This window comes from Pseudoliparis swirei, chromosome 4 (assembly GCF_029220125.1).
Source record: "Pseudoliparis swirei isolate HS2019 ecotype Mariana Trench chromosome 4, NWPU_hadal_v1, whole genome shotgun sequence".
NCBI lineage: Eukaryota > Metazoa > Chordata > Actinopteri > Perciformes > Liparidae > Pseudoliparis > Pseudoliparis swirei.
Window position 1 is genome coordinate 4,046,707 of NC_079391.1, and position 17,498 is coordinate 4,064,204.

Genomic DNA, 17,498 nt, shown 5'->3' on the forward strand with positions numbered 1-17,498 from the left:
TCCTTTTCTTTCTCCCTCCATATCCTTATTCTTTCCTCTCTCATTTTTCTTCTATCTCTCTCTTTCCTTAGAATTTTTTCTTTCTCCCTCCTTTTCTCTCTCCCTCCATTTCTTTATACTTTTCTCTCTCTCTCATTTTTCTTTTCATTCTTTTCTCTCTCCCTCTTTCCTCTCTCTCCTTCTTTCCTCTTTTTCTCTCTCCCTCCATTTCCTTATTATTTTCCCTCTCATTTTTCTTCTCTCTCTCCTTTGCTCTTTTTCTCTCCCTCCATTTCCTTATTCTATATATATAGATCTAGATATATATATATATCTAGATATATATACAATAATGTTATAAATCTCCTTATTTGGGAGCTTCTGGGCAAGAGGAGGTTATTATTAACCCGGGATGTTTTCACGCCTGGTCATCACAAAAATAATTTTCTTTTTCAATCTGCTTTTTGCATAACCATAATGTCTAATCCTAGTCTGCGGCCCGTCGCCCTGCCGTCCCGTCCCGGGTTAACCTCCTCGAGGATCACAGCCGGCCAGAGAAGCTCTCGTTCTCGTCTCCGCCGGCCGACCTTGCCGTCGCGGCGGCCGTAAACCGCTCAGGTGACACGAATATGAATCAGCCCACAGTTTGTTGACACGCTCCGTCCTCTCCTGGCACGCCGCTGGCATCGACGGTGGCGGCGGCCATCCATGAGCGAGAGAGAGAGAGCAGGGTGTGTGTGTGAGAGAGAGAGAGATAAACTGTGAAAGAGAGTGAGTGTAAGCTGCGAGAGACTGTGAGAGACTGTGAAAGAGAGACTGTGAGAGTGTTAGAGGGAGAGTGAAAGAGAGCTGAGAGAGAGCGCTGCGAGAAAGAGAGAGAGCTGCAAGTTTGAGAGCTGAGAGAGAGAGCTGCGAGAGAGAGAGCTGCGAGAGAGAGAGAGCAGGGTGTGTGTGTGTGAGAGAGAGAGAGATAAACTGTGAAAGAGAGTGAGTGTAAGCTGCGAGAGACTGAGAGACTGTGAAAGAGAGACTGTGAGAGTGTTAGAGGGAGCGTGAAAGAGAGCTGAGAGAGAGAGCTGCGAGAGAGAGAGAGAGCTGCGAGAGAGAGAGCTGCGAGAGAGAGAGCTGCGAGAGAGAGAGCTGCGAGAGAGTGAGCTGCGAGAGAGAGAGCTGCGAGAGAGAGCTGCGAGAGAGAGAGCTGCGAGAGAGCTGCGAGAGAGAGCTGTGAAAGAGAGAGACTGTGAGAGTGTTAGAGGGAAAGTGAGCTGAGAGAGAGTGAGCTGAGAGAGATCTGCGAGAGAGAGTGAGCTGCGAGAGAGAGAGAGAGCTGAGAGAGAGAGAGAGAGAGCTGCGAGAGAGAGAGCTGCGAGAGAGTGAGCTGTGAGAGAGAGCTGCGAGAGAGAGCTGCGTGAGAGAGAGCTGCGAGAGAGAGAGCTGCGAGAGAGAGCTGCGAGAGAGAGCTGCGAGAGAGAGAGCTGCGAGAGAGAGCTGTGAGAGAGAGAGCTGAGAGAGAGCTGCGAGAGAGAGCTGCGAGAGAGAGAGCTGTGAGAGAGAGAGCTGCGTGAGAGAGAGCTGCGAGAGAGAGCTGTGAGAGAGAGAGCTGTGAGAGAGAGCTGCGAGAGAGCTGCGAGAGAGAGAGCTGAGAGAGCTGAGAGAGAGAGCTGCGAGAGAGAGAGCTGCGAGTGAGAGAGCTGCGAGAGAGAGAGCTGTGAGAGAGAGAGCTGCGAGAGAGAGAGAGAGCTGAGAGAGAGAGCTGCGAGAGAGAGCTGCGAGAGAGAGAGCTGCGAGAGAGAGAGCTGCGAGAGAGAGAGCTGTGAGAGAGAGCTGCGAGTGAGTGAGCTGTGAGAGAGAGAGCTGTGAGAGAGAGAGCTGCGAGTGAGTGAGCTGCGAGAGAGAGAGAGAGCTGCGGGAGAGAGAGCTGCGGGAGAGAATTCCAGAAACATGGAATCATCCAGTAGGTTTTACATCAGACTCGATAGAAGGTGGAGCTGCTCCGTCAGGAAAGAAACGTGAACCAGCGTTGAGATCACGGACGCTCAGAAACTGAAATATAACCACCGCTGAATTATTGCCGTATATATAACTGAATCTCCATCACCTCCACCACCTCCATCACCACCTCCACCACCTCCCCCACCTCCATCACCTTCATCACCTCCTCCATCACATCCACCTCCATCACCTTCATCACCTCCTCCATCACCTCCACCACCTCCATCACCTTCACCACCTCCATCACCTCCCCCACCTCCATCACCTCCTCCATCACCTCCATCACCTCCACCACCTCCTTCATCACCTCCACCTCCATCACCTTCATCACCTCCTCCACCACCTCCATCACCTCCCCCTCCGATACTCTTACTGAGACGGAGCGCACCAACGAGCCACCGAGGGGAAACAATTAAAGGAACGGCGTACGGACGCTCTGCAGGGGAGGAGCCTCGGACCGCGGGTCAGCCTCCTCGTCTTCACTTCTTTAGCCGGCTCTCAGAGAGTGAAGACCACGCCTCCATCACTCTGCTCCACGGGGAGGTGCACAGGTCGCGGTGCCTTTCACCTTCTGCTGTGTCCGTTTCTTACATACAGCCGTGATGTTAATGTTGAATCACCAAAAGTGGTCAGAAACCAAAAAATCCTAAAAACTATAGTTTGTACCTCATCACCAACAACATGACTAACAATTCAATCAGTTGTTAGTGGAGTTGAGTTTTTCACCCCTCCATGGATCAGAGTTCAATCAGGAGAATTTACTCATTTTAATAAAAAATACATGTTCAAACTATTTTTTCGGTACATTAAAAAAAATCTAAATTAAATTGCAATCGTCTACAATAATATGTATTTTCTCCTAAATTGTATGTGCATTTTGTAAACAAAAAATTAAGGGCTGCACTGTTGGTGAATAATACGCCAGTAAAAGCCTTCAGATTTATTTTAGACCTAGTATAACTCAAATGATCACGTACATAATAAGTGAGAAAGTAAACGATCTGATGCAGACTGACGGTGACACCGCGGGCCAGACGGCAGACGAGCCGCTTTGATATTCAGACTGACGGGGCTCCTCGCATAGTGAAGCAATTAATGACATTTAAATGTTAAATGGATCTCTCTCTCTCGTTGGCATTAATGAGGTAGATTAGAAAATAAATCCCAGGCAGGGAATCCAATGTTTTGGCATTTCTGAAGAACCTGTTGCAAAGTGCGTCACTTCTGTATCGGCCTCTTATTCCCTCACAGGATTCTGTGATCCCGCATAACTAATGTAACTAATTAATGCATTGTTTTGCAGTAAAGCTGGAAACTCTGCCGGCGTGGTTACCGTTAGCTGGAGTCAGTTCGAGAAGTGTTCTGATTTAGAATTAAAAAGCTAGAGTATTTAAATACCGCAAGAGTTTTCCATTTTCTTTTGAATTTCCAGCTGTTCATACCACACGAAAAATGGAAGGAAAGCCCGCCTCTTGCTTAATCCGTTGGCTGCCTTGGGCCTCTTGCTTAATCCGTTGGCTACCTTGGGCCTCTTGCTTGGTCCGGTTGGCTGCCTTGGGCCTCTTGCTTGATCCCATTGGCACTCTTGGGCCTCTGGCTTGATCCCATTGGCTCTCTTGGGCCTCTTGCTTGATCCCATTGGCTCTCTTGGGTCTCTTGCTTGATCCGATCGGCTGCCTTGGGCCTCTTGCTTGGTCCGGTTGGCTGCTTTGGGCCTCTTGCTTGATCCCATTGGCTCTCTTGGGCCTCTGGCTTGATCCGATTGGCTCTCTTGGGCCTCTTGCTTGATCCCATTGGCTCTCTTGGGCCTCTTGCTTGATCCCATTGGCTCTCTTGGGTCTCTTGCTTGATCCGGTTGGCTGCCTTAAGCCTCTGGCTTGATCCGATTGACTGCCTTGGGCCTCTTGCTTGATCCCATTGGCTCTCTTGGGCCTCTGGCTTGATGCGATTGGCTCTCTTGGGCCTCTGGCATGATCCGATTGGCTGCCTTGGGCCTCTTGCTTGATCCCATTGGCTCTCTTGGGCATCTTGCTTGATCCCATTGGCTCTATTGGGCCTCTTGCTTGATCCCATTGGCTCTCTTGGGCCTCTTGCTTGATCCTATTGGCTCTCTTGGGTCTCTTGCTTGACCCGTTGGCTGCCTTGGGCCTCTGGCTTGATCCGATTGGCTGCCTTGGGCCTCTTGCTAGATCCAGTTGGCTGCATTGGGCCTCATGCTTGATCCGGTTGGCTGCCTTAAGCCTCTGGCTTGATCCGATTGACTGCCTTGGGCCTCTGGCTTGATCCGATTGGCTCTCTTGGGCCTATGGCTTGATCCGATTGACTGCCTTGGGCCTCTTGCTTGGTCCGGTTGGCTGCCTTGGGCCTCTTGCTTGGTCCGGTTGGCTGCCTTGGGCCTCTTGCTTGATCCCATTGGCTCTCTTGGGCCTCTGGCTTGATCCCATTGGCTCTCTTGGGCCTCTTGCTTGATCCCATTGGCTCTCTTGGGTCTCTTGCTTGATCCGATCGGCTGCCTTGGGCCTCTTGCTTGGTCCGGTTGGCTGCTTTGGGCCTCTTGCTTGATCCCATTGGCTCTCTTGGGCCTCTGGCTTGATCCGATTGGCTCTCTTGGGCCTCTTGCTTGATCCCATTGGCTCTCTTGGGCCTCTTGCTAGATCCCATTGGCTCTCTTGGGTCTCTTGCTTGAACCGATCGGCTGCCTTGGGCCTCTTGCTTGATCCGGTTGGCTGCCTTAAGCCTCTGGCTTGATCCGATTGACTGCCTTGGGCCTCTTGCTTGATCCCATTGGCTCTCTTGGGCCTCTGGCTTGATGCGATTGGCTCTCTTGGGCCTCTTGCTTGATCCTATTGGCTCTCTTGGGTCTCTTGCTTGACCCGTTGGCTGCCTTGGGCCTCTGGCTTGATCCGATTGGCTGCCTTGGGCCTCTTGCTAGATCCAGTTGGCTGCATTGGGCCTCATGCTTGATCCGGTTGGCTGCCTTAAGCCTCTGGCTTGATCCGATTGACTGACTGGGCCTCTGGCTTGATCCGATTGACTGCCTTGGGCCTCTGGCTTGATCCGATTGGCTCTCTTGGGCCTATGGCTTGATCCGATTGACTGCCTTGGGCCTCTGGCTTGATCCGATTGGCTCTCTTGGGCCTCTGGCTAGATCCGATTGGCTGCCTTGGCCGAGTGTGACCATGAGCTGTGCAACTCCGTGCCTCGCGCTTAAAAGTTTCGAATATTTTAACTTTTATACGCTAGAAAAACACGCTGCACAGCATTTATAAGGCGAGCATGAAAGGTCATACCATAGGTAGACTACGGTTTTGCTAACGACGAGTTTTTTGAGACTCGAGTCTTGTGTGATCGGCCCTGAAGTCAACTTTCTGGCCCTCTTGTGGAACAACGACTGACTTGGAATAAGAGTAATTACGGTGTGTTGTGGAAACAGGGAGCAGATGGGTTTTCCACACTCAGCATTTTTTAAAGATCAGATTTAATTTTGTGGCACTTTCAGACGTAATTTTTATCGTAATTATTCATCAACACCTGTTGCAAAGTGGTACTTTGTCGCTGTGTAAAAGACGACACAGCTGCTCTGATTCGTACCAGTAAAATATACACACAAGAATACGGTAATTCATTTTAAAGTCCATTTTATGGTATGTATTTAACTCGAACAACATGCATGATGTTCCTCAATTATTTCTCAGAATTTGTACATGCTTATTGTACATTTTCCAAGTGAGATATTTGAAATGATGCTTTAGCAGCAATGCAGCATCATTTAATAAACCTTGGAGGTAGAACATACGTGTACTATGTGTGTATTTGCTGTAATCAATAAAACAAGTGAAGACAGTGAGTGTCCTTATTGTCATGTGTGTGTGTGTGTGTGTGTGTGTGTCTTGTTTTTTCATTGGAATATGCTTGTTGAAATTCCATATATAACTTCCTTATAGAATCATTGGACATTTACGTTTTGAGATATTAAGGTTAGAAGTCATTTATTTCGATAAGGTAAACAGGAGGCGGAGCTTCATGAAAATCTAATGAAATGTTTTCTAACATATCAAAATTGTTAAATTGTTCCTCCCGCTTAATGAATGAATTACGTTCACCTACAAACACACAGGCTACAAGTAAAGCATCATGTTAGTCCATGTGCGTTATATTCATGGTTTGTTTGTGAAGTCGCTTATTTGACAAATTATTTGTGACTTTTATGCATTACTAAACACACAATGTTAACCACCCTCCCAACAGCTCACATTTCAACTTTTCTACCAGATACAATCTCAGTTTTCCGTGGTTCAAATATCATAAAAGTTGAATGATGATGGCACTAAGAACCCACTTGTGAGTTAAATGTCAGGGTTATGGACATATGTATACGCTCCGTGCATAAACCTTTACAACGTGTTTTAAGGTCTCGGGATACCGAGGCTTTTCTTGTGTCCCAGCCCAGTTCAGCTAAAACTGAACAATCTCATTTGAAAAACTGGGTTGATTTACGACGCCTCGCCGACGACGGCTAAAAATAAAAAAGGAAGGAGAGCGGGGGAAAAAAAAGTCTCTTGATGATCCTTCAACACAGTTCCAGAGATTTTAGCTGGATTAAGCTGCTATGCCGGATAGTCGGCCGGGCCCACGCTGCCCTGAGCGATTTCACAGCCTATGAAAATAGAGGAAATTATAGTATTTCTTCACACCCCGGCACGTTCGCTCCGCTCGGCAACAGCCAATCGACTTGTGACTCCTGCACCTCGAGCTAATCACTCGAAATCCAGACTGTTTGCTGTCCTGGCTCCTGATTGGTGGAACGAGCTCCCCACTGACATCAGGACAGCAGAAAGTCTACATCTTCCGCCGGAGACTGAAAACACACCTTTTCCGACTATATCTGGATTAAAACACAGATTTGCACTTCAGTGGCACTTAAATATCTCTTATTGTGGTACTTTTGTAGTTCGACTATCTTGAGGAAATGTTACTTCCTGTATTCTTGTTGTTCTTAGTTTATACTCTAGGTTGAAACGCACTTATTGTAAGTCGCTTTGGATAAAAGCGTCTGCTAAATGACATGTAATGTAATGTAAAGTGAATTTGTGTCCCTCGTGCAACTGTATTGGTACCCACACTCGGTAAAAGAGCTTAACCAATGGAGAGCAGGCGGTCCCACTGCGTCCAGACAATGAAGTGACAAAGTTATTCTCGGAAGGCTGCTTGTGCACTTCGATGGACGCCACTTTTCACACCATTAACTGCAGCCTACTGGTTTTATTCTCAGCACGGAGACGGACCAGAACGCTCCAGAACAATCCCAAACACGCCCACGAATGACACACGATTGCAACAATCGATCGGAGCTTGTTCCAGCCGGTGTGTGAAAACCATTATCTCCATCCGCCCTTCTTCTTCCCCCGTCTCTCTCTCTTTCTCTCGCTCACTTTTCTCTTGTCGTTCCTTTTTCATCACCTCTAAAGGCGCGTTCACACGAAAAGCGTTGAGGAATTTTTTCACGCGAGTAGATCCCATGAGCAAAGTCAACGTACAGACGTGAGTGCTTGCGATAGGTGCGAGTTGTGACAGCCAATCAGCGTTGAGCTGCTCCTCCGTTGGTGAATCTAACTGCTGCTCTAGTGGAGCTGGAAGAGACAGTTATTCAGACGTAGAGGTGAAAGTCACCGAGCTGTGGGAGCCTACGGGTGATGTCATGTATAATATATATATATATATATATAATATTAATTTTATGAACCCAAACTCGTGGGCGTTAGATGTTCAGACGTTTGTGGGACGTCCTCAACAAGTATAAAGCAGAACTAGTGGTGACTTCTTTACAGCGGAAAAGTAAACTTTTTTTCCACGGAGGGAGGTCACAGAGATAAGTCCCGCCCCCTCTAAGGCGAGACGGCATCTGATTGGCTACAGATCGGCCTCAACAAGTATGAAGCAGAACTAGTGGTTAGTTCTTCCGTGGTGAATAGCGGAAATGATAACCGTTTCCATGGAGTAAAGCCACGGAGATAAGCCCCGCCCCCTTTAAGGCGAGAATGACGCGAAAAGCCACAAATAGTCAAACAGGTAAACTCACGCTTTTGGTGTGAACGCAGCATAACTCCCCTTTTCATCCTATTCGGATATCTCCTTGCCTCGGGACAGGCGAAAAAAAATCCCTAAGTACAAACTGGCACGGCGGAAAAAAAAATTGTCACTGCGATTTTTTCTTTTTCGCGTGCGAGTGTTTACCTCAGCAGAGTTCTAACCTTAAAGCCCTCATTACAGTCGATGCCGAGTGCAGAGGGCAGAGGCAGCAGCTCCAAAAGCCGGCTAATCCGGTGGGTTTTACGGGCGTGATGGGCTCGTCAATACGCCGGGCCCCGCGTCCTCAAGAAGGCCGGAGCTCCACGGCAGAGAGCCCCGTGAAAGAGGCTCGGGGGAATGCTTTGCATGATGCCGCTTTATTCTCTGCGCAGCACTCAAGGTTAGACGCCGTTAGAAGTCTTAACCCGTTGTTTACCTCGTATCTCCCCTTCCCTCCCTTTTTTGGATGTCGCTCGCCTTTCCGGCTCTCGACGCGGTTTCATTTATAAAATGGAGATCGAGGAATTACATTCCGATATTGCTGACGTTGCATTCTGGCCTTGGTGGTAAAAGCATCCGCTAAATGTTTAATACCCTCTGCTTTCATTAAAGCAGTAATGGACTATATATATATATATATATATGTATTTCTATGTATATTTATATATATATTTGTATACATATTTATATATACATTTATATATATACATGTATATATTTATATATATGTATATATATATATATAAAAATAAACAATTGTAATGGATTTTTTTACTTGGAAATGTACTTTAACTGATATTTCCATTGTTTTTCATCTTTTTGTTGACATATACAAACAGACAACAAACCCCACCCCACCCACTTGTACCCACCTTGAGGAACAGGAATATAAATACATAAAAATAAATAAAAAGAGGTCACCTCACGTTGCCGAGTCAGACGTCTACATGCATATATATATATATATATGCCTTCCTCTGAGTGGTTAAGTTATCAGCATCGCCCACCGAGTGCTGTCGGCCTGCCGGTCTCAATCTGAAGTAAATGGACTCTCTGGATGGAGGACAGACTGGGCCATCTTTAATGGAGTTCACTGGGCGGTGTTCAACTGGGCAGCACATCCACATCCACTGGTGGCCAAGTTAAAATGGTTGCTTGGTGGGAAATGACCCAACACGACACAGCTCCGGGACTGATTGTTATTTCTGATTGAAGGCGTCCGTCCATTTGGACAAACCCAGTTAACCTCCTGCCAACATCGTGTCATATTCAGCCGCATAAACTCATCATTAATTGTTTAATTAAACTTGAGTTTTTATTGACAATGTAATTACTTTAGCATGCACGGGCACAGTAGAAGCACTTGTACCAGTTTTCCATATTATTTCCCCAAAGTCAGAGGCTATAAAGATAGATGTACTTAAATATCATTTCCCGCTTACTAATTTCTCCCTATGATAATTTGGAAATATTCTTGTTCTATTGTATTACGTGCCTCTGCAGTGACACATTCCCCCCCGCAGGAATCTCCAATATATGTGTCATGCCTTTAAACATGACCCGACATAATCCATCGAAAAAAAGGTAAATTGATTTGCTTTCGATGGTTTGTGAGATTTAGGATCCCTCAGATGATCCATCCCAAAATGACTTGTAGTTTCTTCAGTGCTCTGATGGTATATTGGGTAACTGATATCAATAAGCAGCAATAATCAAAGAACCAGTGATGCCAGATCGGAAAATAAGAGACAGGTTGAACATAAGACTGATGGATAGTTTTCCCCCCCCTGTTAATTTTTCATGTCTGCAATAAATGTCACAATCTGATTTGATACTATTACAAGCTCTAAGTGCAGTCTACTCACACCCATCATTAAATGTGTCCGTGTGGTTAAGTGTGTTGACATTATTCCCTTGAATAATCTCATTCATGAGTATTTACCAGCATTCTTTATCGTGCTACTCCCCAGGTGAAAGTGCTCGTGAGTCCCCCTAGTGGTTAAAAGATAAAGTATCCTTGGGAGGCAGCGTGTGGAGAGGATATGGCCCTGTGGACGGGGTCCTTTTTTATTTTGGTGTTGGTCTCCCTTGGGCTTCCTCTAGGTTTGGTGAAGGTACCGTGTCATCACCGGTTTCAGTCTCGATAAGGAGCCCCCCCCCCACCACTGGCTTGGCTGGCTGATCTGGGGCCAGCTGCTTGGATACCACATCAACCTTTTTTTGGTCTCACTTTTCACTTCCCGATCAAATCATTCACAAAGCAGTTCTTTCTTTAACGGACTCCCTTTTAGCTGGCGCTGGGTGGTGAATAGAAAATTGAACAGACCCCCCCCCCCCTCCTCCTTTTCTTTGTAATGCATATTTAAATGAAGATGTGCTCCTGCTAATAAGCCGAGTCGAGCGCAAAGTTCAGCGTTTTGTTCAGGAAACAAGTCTGAAAAGCTGGTATTCCTGCAGCTGCTCACAGGGCAAACACATTCATCAAACACAAAAAAAAAGATCCATTCCATAGTTCTAAAACTGCACGGTGGGCCGGTCTCGTGGACAAAGCCGGACGCCGTCCCTGAACAGCTGACATTTGGAGGACGCCGTTTCCACCTCCATCCTGACCAACCCTCTGTCGTGTGTAGTCGTAGAGAGGGAGGACCCAAATGCCGACAACTTCCAAACCAGTATTTAATTCTGAAATCCAACTTGACAGGCAACACGGGACGACACACACGAACGAAACGGTACGAAGCCACACTGGGGAACGATACGAACAGGGTTTACATACACAGGCAGGCGGAGCTGATTGGACAACGGGGAACAATCACACAGGAGGAAACAATCAGGACCAGGGCAGACAACCACAGGGAGACAGGTGACACAAGGACTTCAAAATAAGACACAAAACAAGACAGAAACTCCGGGTCATGACACCCTCGCCTGACCCCTCGAGTGTCCCGGAGGCGCCGTACTCGGCTACTCGATGATCGCTCTTCGCCCGGCTCGTGTTCATTTGGCTCCTCTCGTTTTGGAGCTTTTAATTCAACTTTATTCCCCCAACCCCCCGCCCCCCCCACCCCCCAAATTCATTTGTCTTGAGCATCGTCTGCGTCTTCTTAATAAATACGTCCACACAGTCACGGTCCATCGTTCCTGTTTGGTTGCATATAGACATGAAGCTCACTGCCAACCACCTCCACCACCCCAGTCAATCTACGCTTCATCAAAGTCTTCATCAAAGTCTTCATCAAAGTCTCCTATTTTTGAGTACAATTCAATGTGAGCACAACTCAAAATCGGATGTTTCAGAAGTTTACTTTGTATTCTCTTTGGTGCCGTTATTTCCTCTTGTTTATCCTCAAAGTCCAAGGTTACCCCGAATGAATTGTTCCTTGCCACTCCTGCCGGTGTTATTATTTAAAATTGAAAAGTTTATCAGTATTTTATCTTCCAATTTCCTTCCGGTAGATCAGGGGCGTCACACTCGTGTTCACTGAGGGCCGCCCTCAAAGGTTGTAGCTGAAACATATAAAGGTATAAACAACTCTAACATAGTGTTGTATACATCTTTGCATTTGATTATTGATTATTTGACTGTAGAAATATTGTAACATGAGAACATCTCTCTCATCGTAAAACATGAATCCATTTAATTTGAAACCTTCAAAATAAAAGCACCGGATATTTTCCTTCAATTTCCTTAAGAAATCCTCATATGAGTCTTTCAAGCCGTCAGGGGCCACATATAATGACGTGGCGGGCCACATTCGGCCCGCGGGGCTTGTGTTTGACACCTGTGCTGTAGATCCTTCTCACTGCATTTCACTTTATCGGCTTCTGAAGCGGAGCAATCTCAGAAAACCGTGTTTTCTTTGACATGAGATTCATGACCTGAATCAGCAACTGTTACGCTCTCCATGTTTAAATCAAAAGTCAACTTTATTTCTACACATTTCATCTGGATTTGATGAGTATAATCCCGTTAATGCAGAGTTGTTGAGACTATGATGTGATGTTTGTATCTGATAGTTCAGGGTGAGGCAACCTCGTGACGCCGGTTGCTAAACGTTTCATTTTAAAAGCCAAAGAGACAAATTAACTAAATATATCGTATTGCACATTTGTGGTTTTCAAACTGGTCTTGAGAGCCAATCAGGGACTACTTGGTTAGTTATTGGCTGCTGTGTTAATCGTGTGGTGTGAAGATGTTCTACCTCCCTACCTGGTAACATATCAAACCAGCATTAATGCGCCGAGGGACCGGAGGAGAGAGGAGGGATGGAACAGGCCTCGCTAAACATGTTTCAAAAAGGAACATTTTTAATTTTACAAAAGTGATCTGTCATTTCCAGACTCGCTCACGATGGTTTGCTAAAAATTTAAATAACAAATTTAATAAATTGCAGAATATGAGATTATTCAAGGGAAACATTTCGCTTAACCACACGGACACGTTTAATGATGGGTGTGAGTAGACTGCACTTAGAGCTCGTAATAGTCCAAAATCAGAATGTGACATTTATTGCAGACATGAAAAATTAACAGGGGGGGGGGGGACCTTTTTTTTGAAAGTCTATCTATCAGTCTTATGTTCAACCTGTCTCTTATTTTCCGATATGTCATCACTGGTTCTTTGGTTATTGCTGCGTATTGATATCAGTTTCCCAATATACCATCAGAGCACTGAAGACACTACAAGTCATTTTGGGATGGATCATCTGAGGGATCCTAAATCTCACAAACCATCCAAAGCAAATCAATTTACCTTTTTACCTTCGCATTGAAAATGCGGAAGGTAATGTTTTGATCGCCGTGTATTTATTTATTTGTATTCGTGTTATTCGCATAAGTAAAAAAGTATTAAACCGAATCGCATGAAATTTGGTGGGATGATTGGTTATTATCTGGGGACCATTTGATTAGATGTTGGGATCGATCGGGTCAAAGGTCATGGTCAAGGTCATGAAAAGGTCAACATTTTCTTTTTACCATAGCGTGGTCAATTTATATCAAATTGGCATGCAACTAATGCCAAAATGTTCATAATTCAATGCCCAATCTTGTGAAATGCGAAGGTATGCGCTCTACCGAGTGCCCGCTCTAGTTTTTGTTGTGTGTTACCTGCTTTTGTGGATGTGAGATAAGTCCCGCCCCCTCTAAGGCGAGACGACATCCGATTGGCTACAGATCGGCCTCAACAAGTATAAAGCAGAACCAGTGGTTAGTTCTCCCCCCCCCCTCCCCCCTCCCCCAGGCCTCGTTAAAAAAATCATTTTTCGAATCTCGACTCTTCTATTCAATACAAACAAAAACTGCTCTGCTTTGTAAACTATTCAACATGAGATGATGAATCTGTACAACATTACATTCCTGTGACGGTTAAAGCGTGAGGCCATAAAGACGTGATTTATAATAATAAATAAAACATTTTTAAAAAACTGCCTCAAATTTTACATTTCAGTTCGTCGTGAGTTACGGACGAAATGAAGATATACCCATAATGCAATGCGCTCACCTTTGAGGCCGAGCGCAATCAGAATTACACGAATGATGTGTTGCAATTAAATGTTTTAACCACTTTTTTTTATTTTATTCAGCTTTTAAACCAATCGGCACGGCGATACCGCGGCTGCGTGGCGTTCAGCGTCACAACGTCCTGAACGTCGGGCGGCTGCGTGGCGTCCTCAACTCTTCGGTACCTACACTTCCCCGAAGACCTTGCGGGTGATAATCAGTCATCACGGCTCCTCCTCCTCCTCCTCCTCCGCTGAGGTTATTTATTTCACTACATTCACACTCGCAATTCATCATTTATTTATTGTGACAGCCGGTATCTATTACGGCGTCGCCTTCTTCACGTGGCCGAGAACGAGAGGTTTGACGGAACATTAAGCTTCCTGTGACCTTTGGGGTCAATTTGACCCCATTCAACATTTGGCATAATTTGTTTCGCTTCATATTTCACGACTTTTCCTAATTTTTTGAGGACAACTGGGAAAACATAAAATTCACACGATGATATGTTTTCAATGTCCTGAACACAACTTGTACGCATCGGTGTTCTTCGGGGTCAATTTGATCCCAGGCTGTTTTTCACTGTGTAAAACAACCCTAACCCTAACCCTATAAGAAATATCAACTTTTTTATTTATTTAAAGGGCTATTGAGGTAGTCAACAAACAAACATAACGAACCTCACACTTACACTTAGGAAACATGATTAATTCTAATCATTTTCTGGAGGTTTTAATTGCTGTGGTCAAAAAGGGTAAAAGATGTGAGTCCATTTGAAGGTAACAGGAGGGTTAAGCTTCCGGCGCACGACACTGACGCCGACTCCTTCGTCTCTCCTTTGATTCTTCTGGTCAGTTAATTGCAGGATATTGATTAGGATTGATTGTGATTGACTGTGATTGATTGTGATTGATTGTGATTGACTGTGATTGACTGAGCGCCACTACAGCTGATATGATTCCCTGAGACATTTCAAGATGTGGGATTGTGCTTTCCCCAATAGTAAAATAAAAAAATGAAAGACATTTGAGCCCTCTCTGATGGGGTCTGGGGTGGGAACGGCGGTGTTGGTTGGAGCCGGCGGTGTTTTTGTTTATTAATAGCTCCAGCCGGCGTTATTCCACTTGCGGTTGTCCCATAATCATCAATCACGCTCTCGCTCGCACGCCGCCGCCGACTCACCGGGGAGAGAGAGGGCGCACTGTGAGCCGAGCCCTCGCACCTCCGACTGTGCGAGTACATAAAGTAGAGCGCGCTGAGTGACACACAGCGTGTGTGTGGAGGGGGCGGGGCTTCGGTGCAGAGTGATGGAGTGAGCGATGGCAGCTTCAAACCCCCCCCCCCCCCCCTCTTCCTTTAGGGCCGTTACATGGGGCTGAACATCCACCGTTCTGCTTTTTCAACACATTGAGACACACACACACACACACACACACAGACACACACACACTGACACACACACACGCACTCGCCGCCTGATGGGCTGCAGGTGGGAGGTTAATCACGCGATGCGCTCGGAGGACGTGGGGAGGCTCAGACACAACTGTTTGCTCGGGTTTCATTTGTCTCTGTCTCTCTCTATCTGCCTTTACCTCTCTCTCTTTTTTTTGGGGGGGGGAGGAGGGGAGGGGCTCACAGGGTTTGTGGACACACTGCAGGAGAGGAAGATCCCTAAAAAAGATGATGATGATGATGATGAGGGCCATTTCACGGCCCTCACACACATGAACACGTGCAGCCCGATACCTGAGAGGAGCACACGCGTGGCGTCCCTCTATGCCGATCCGTGTGTACTGTACTGTACACACACACACACATCTCCCAGTGTTACCATGGCGAGAAAAAAAATACAGTCGGAATCCAGCTGATCCTTAACAACACGGTTATATAACTGCCGTGTCTCGTGAGAGCCTCCGTGTGCTTCCCCTCCGCTCGGCTTCACGTCACTGAGACGCCGACGACGCCGCCGCGCTCGTAGTTGCCGATAAGCAAATTGTTTGATTGGGGGGGGGGATTTTTTTTTTTTTTAAAGGGCAAGACGAGCGTCGCTGCGGTCGTCATCGACACCGTTCTCCTGCTACTAAAAACAAGAAAGGGGGGGGGGGGGGGGGAGACCTCACCGCTTCCGGAATCTTAATCAACATCTCCACGCGAGAAACATCGTTGCACACTCGTTAAAATGCAGCCTGTAAAAAAAAAAGAAGCACACCCACCTGCCCCCCTCCCCCCCCCCCCCTCACCTCCCGGAGCTCCTTGGCCACATCCTTGAGCTCCTTGAGGATGCTGTCCAGCTGGTCGATCACCATCTTCATGTGGCTGCGGATGCGTTCTCGGGGGCTGGGCGTCTCAGAGGTGTCCCGGGCCGGCGCTCTGCTGAGGGACATCCTTCACAGGGCGGCGTGGGGCCAGTGGCGTGGGGGCGGGGGAGCCGAGTCGGGGTCCATGTCTTTGGCTACGAGGAGCCTCGGTGCTGCTGATCCGAACAGGGGCCCCGGCCGCGCGGGGAGACCTCAACATCTTAAAAGCGCCCGGGCGAGCGCAAACACCTCGCCTCGCTCGCACGCCGCCGGGTCGCACGCTGGCGGCGTGACGCTTCCGGCAACGGGGAGAAGAGGACGAGCGCGGCGGGTGGCAAAGTCAAACGGCGTACATCCATGGAGAGAAAAAAAAACCAAAAAAAGAAAGGGGTGGGTGGGGGGGGGGGGGGAGACGGAAGACGAGCCCGGTGTGAAACTCTTACATAATCGCGGCGAGCCGACTCATCCCGCGCGTGTCAAGCGTTCGGCTTTTGGAAGCGTTCCCGAGGACGTGCTATTTAGGGGACGGACTCGTTCCCCTCGGCCACGTGTCCCGCACGACCTTTTCTACACGGTGACATGACGGCAGGCGGAAGATAGAAAAAGAAAAAGCGGGAGAAAAAAAGGGTTCGTAGAAGACTTTTCTTTTATCTAGAGAGAGCTGTCCAGCGTAGGTAGAAAAATACAACTCCCAGCAGTGGCTCTCATTTTTTTTCTTTTTTTCCCCCCCTTCTCCAAAATGACCGCGTTCTACATTTCCGTCGGCCAGCGGGGACGAGATTTGCTTTCTAAATATAGTCCTTCGGTGAAGGCGTCTGTCTTTTTTCTTCTTTCTTTTTAAAGAGAGAGAAAAGGATGGATCTTGTTTGGAGGTTTACAACAACAACAAAAAGGGGGGGATATTCCTCTCGTTTCCTCCGAGGGAAAAAGAAATAAAACAGAAAAACTCACATCAAAATAAACTTTTCTTTGCAGACGATGACGAGTTCACGGCGTTGTCCTTCATCTTTTTTCTCTCTTGTCCGTGAAAGGGAGGAATAGGCAGGGTTTTTTTTCTTCTTCTTCCCCCCCCCCCCCCCAAAAAAAGCAGAGGCTTATTCCAGGTGGCTCGGGATCAGAATGAATTGATTTCCAAGCCGGCGGAACTGACTTGTGATGAGAATTTTGTGGAGGAAGAACAACAAAAATCGCGATGAGACGCGCCGAGAAAAGGAGGTGTGGAGCTGTGGAGGTGTGGAGGTGTGGAGCCTTCCTCTGGAATATCGGGGCGGCAGCTCGTCTTCGGCAACGGCGCTCGCCGGAAAGAAAGAAAAACACACCCGCTGACCCCACGGCAGTCCACAGGGGTGTGCCCGAAAACCCCCAAAGGGAGCGGGGACAGGAATGAAAAAACAGAAGAAGGGATTCTCTCTCCCTCCTTCCAGTTGTTGCTAAGGGAACCTGGTCTGCCTCCTTGTGCCGTGTGATTGGATAATTATTTTACTTCTTATCCGTGCGGTGTGTGTATTTTTCTTTTCTCCCCCCCCCCTTCAGAGAGCCGGAGAGCGCGGCGCCATCCAGCAGGAAGAGATAAATCCCATGAACGCTTCCCAGAGGGGCCCTAGAGGAGGAGCGGGGGGGGGAGGGCCTCTTGCCAAATCCAGCGGGGCGATGCCACGG

The 17,498-nt window shown here is 47.3% G+C and overlaps 1 protein-coding gene across 1 annotated transcript in view; it reads right to left on the reverse strand.

The window, feature by feature from the left end:
- LOC130192729 (inhibitory synaptic factor 1-like) overlaps positions 1-16,939 on the reverse strand; it is a 55,114-nt gene extending 38,175 nt beyond the window's left edge. Inside the window, 1 exon segment of the mRNA XM_056412862.1 lies at positions 15,783-16,939. Within this exon segment, the coding sequence (XP_056268837.1) occupies positions 15,783-15,926 (144 nt within the window). The 5' untranslated portion in view covers positions 15,927-16,939.
- Positions 16,940-17,498: the final 559 nt, after the last annotated feature.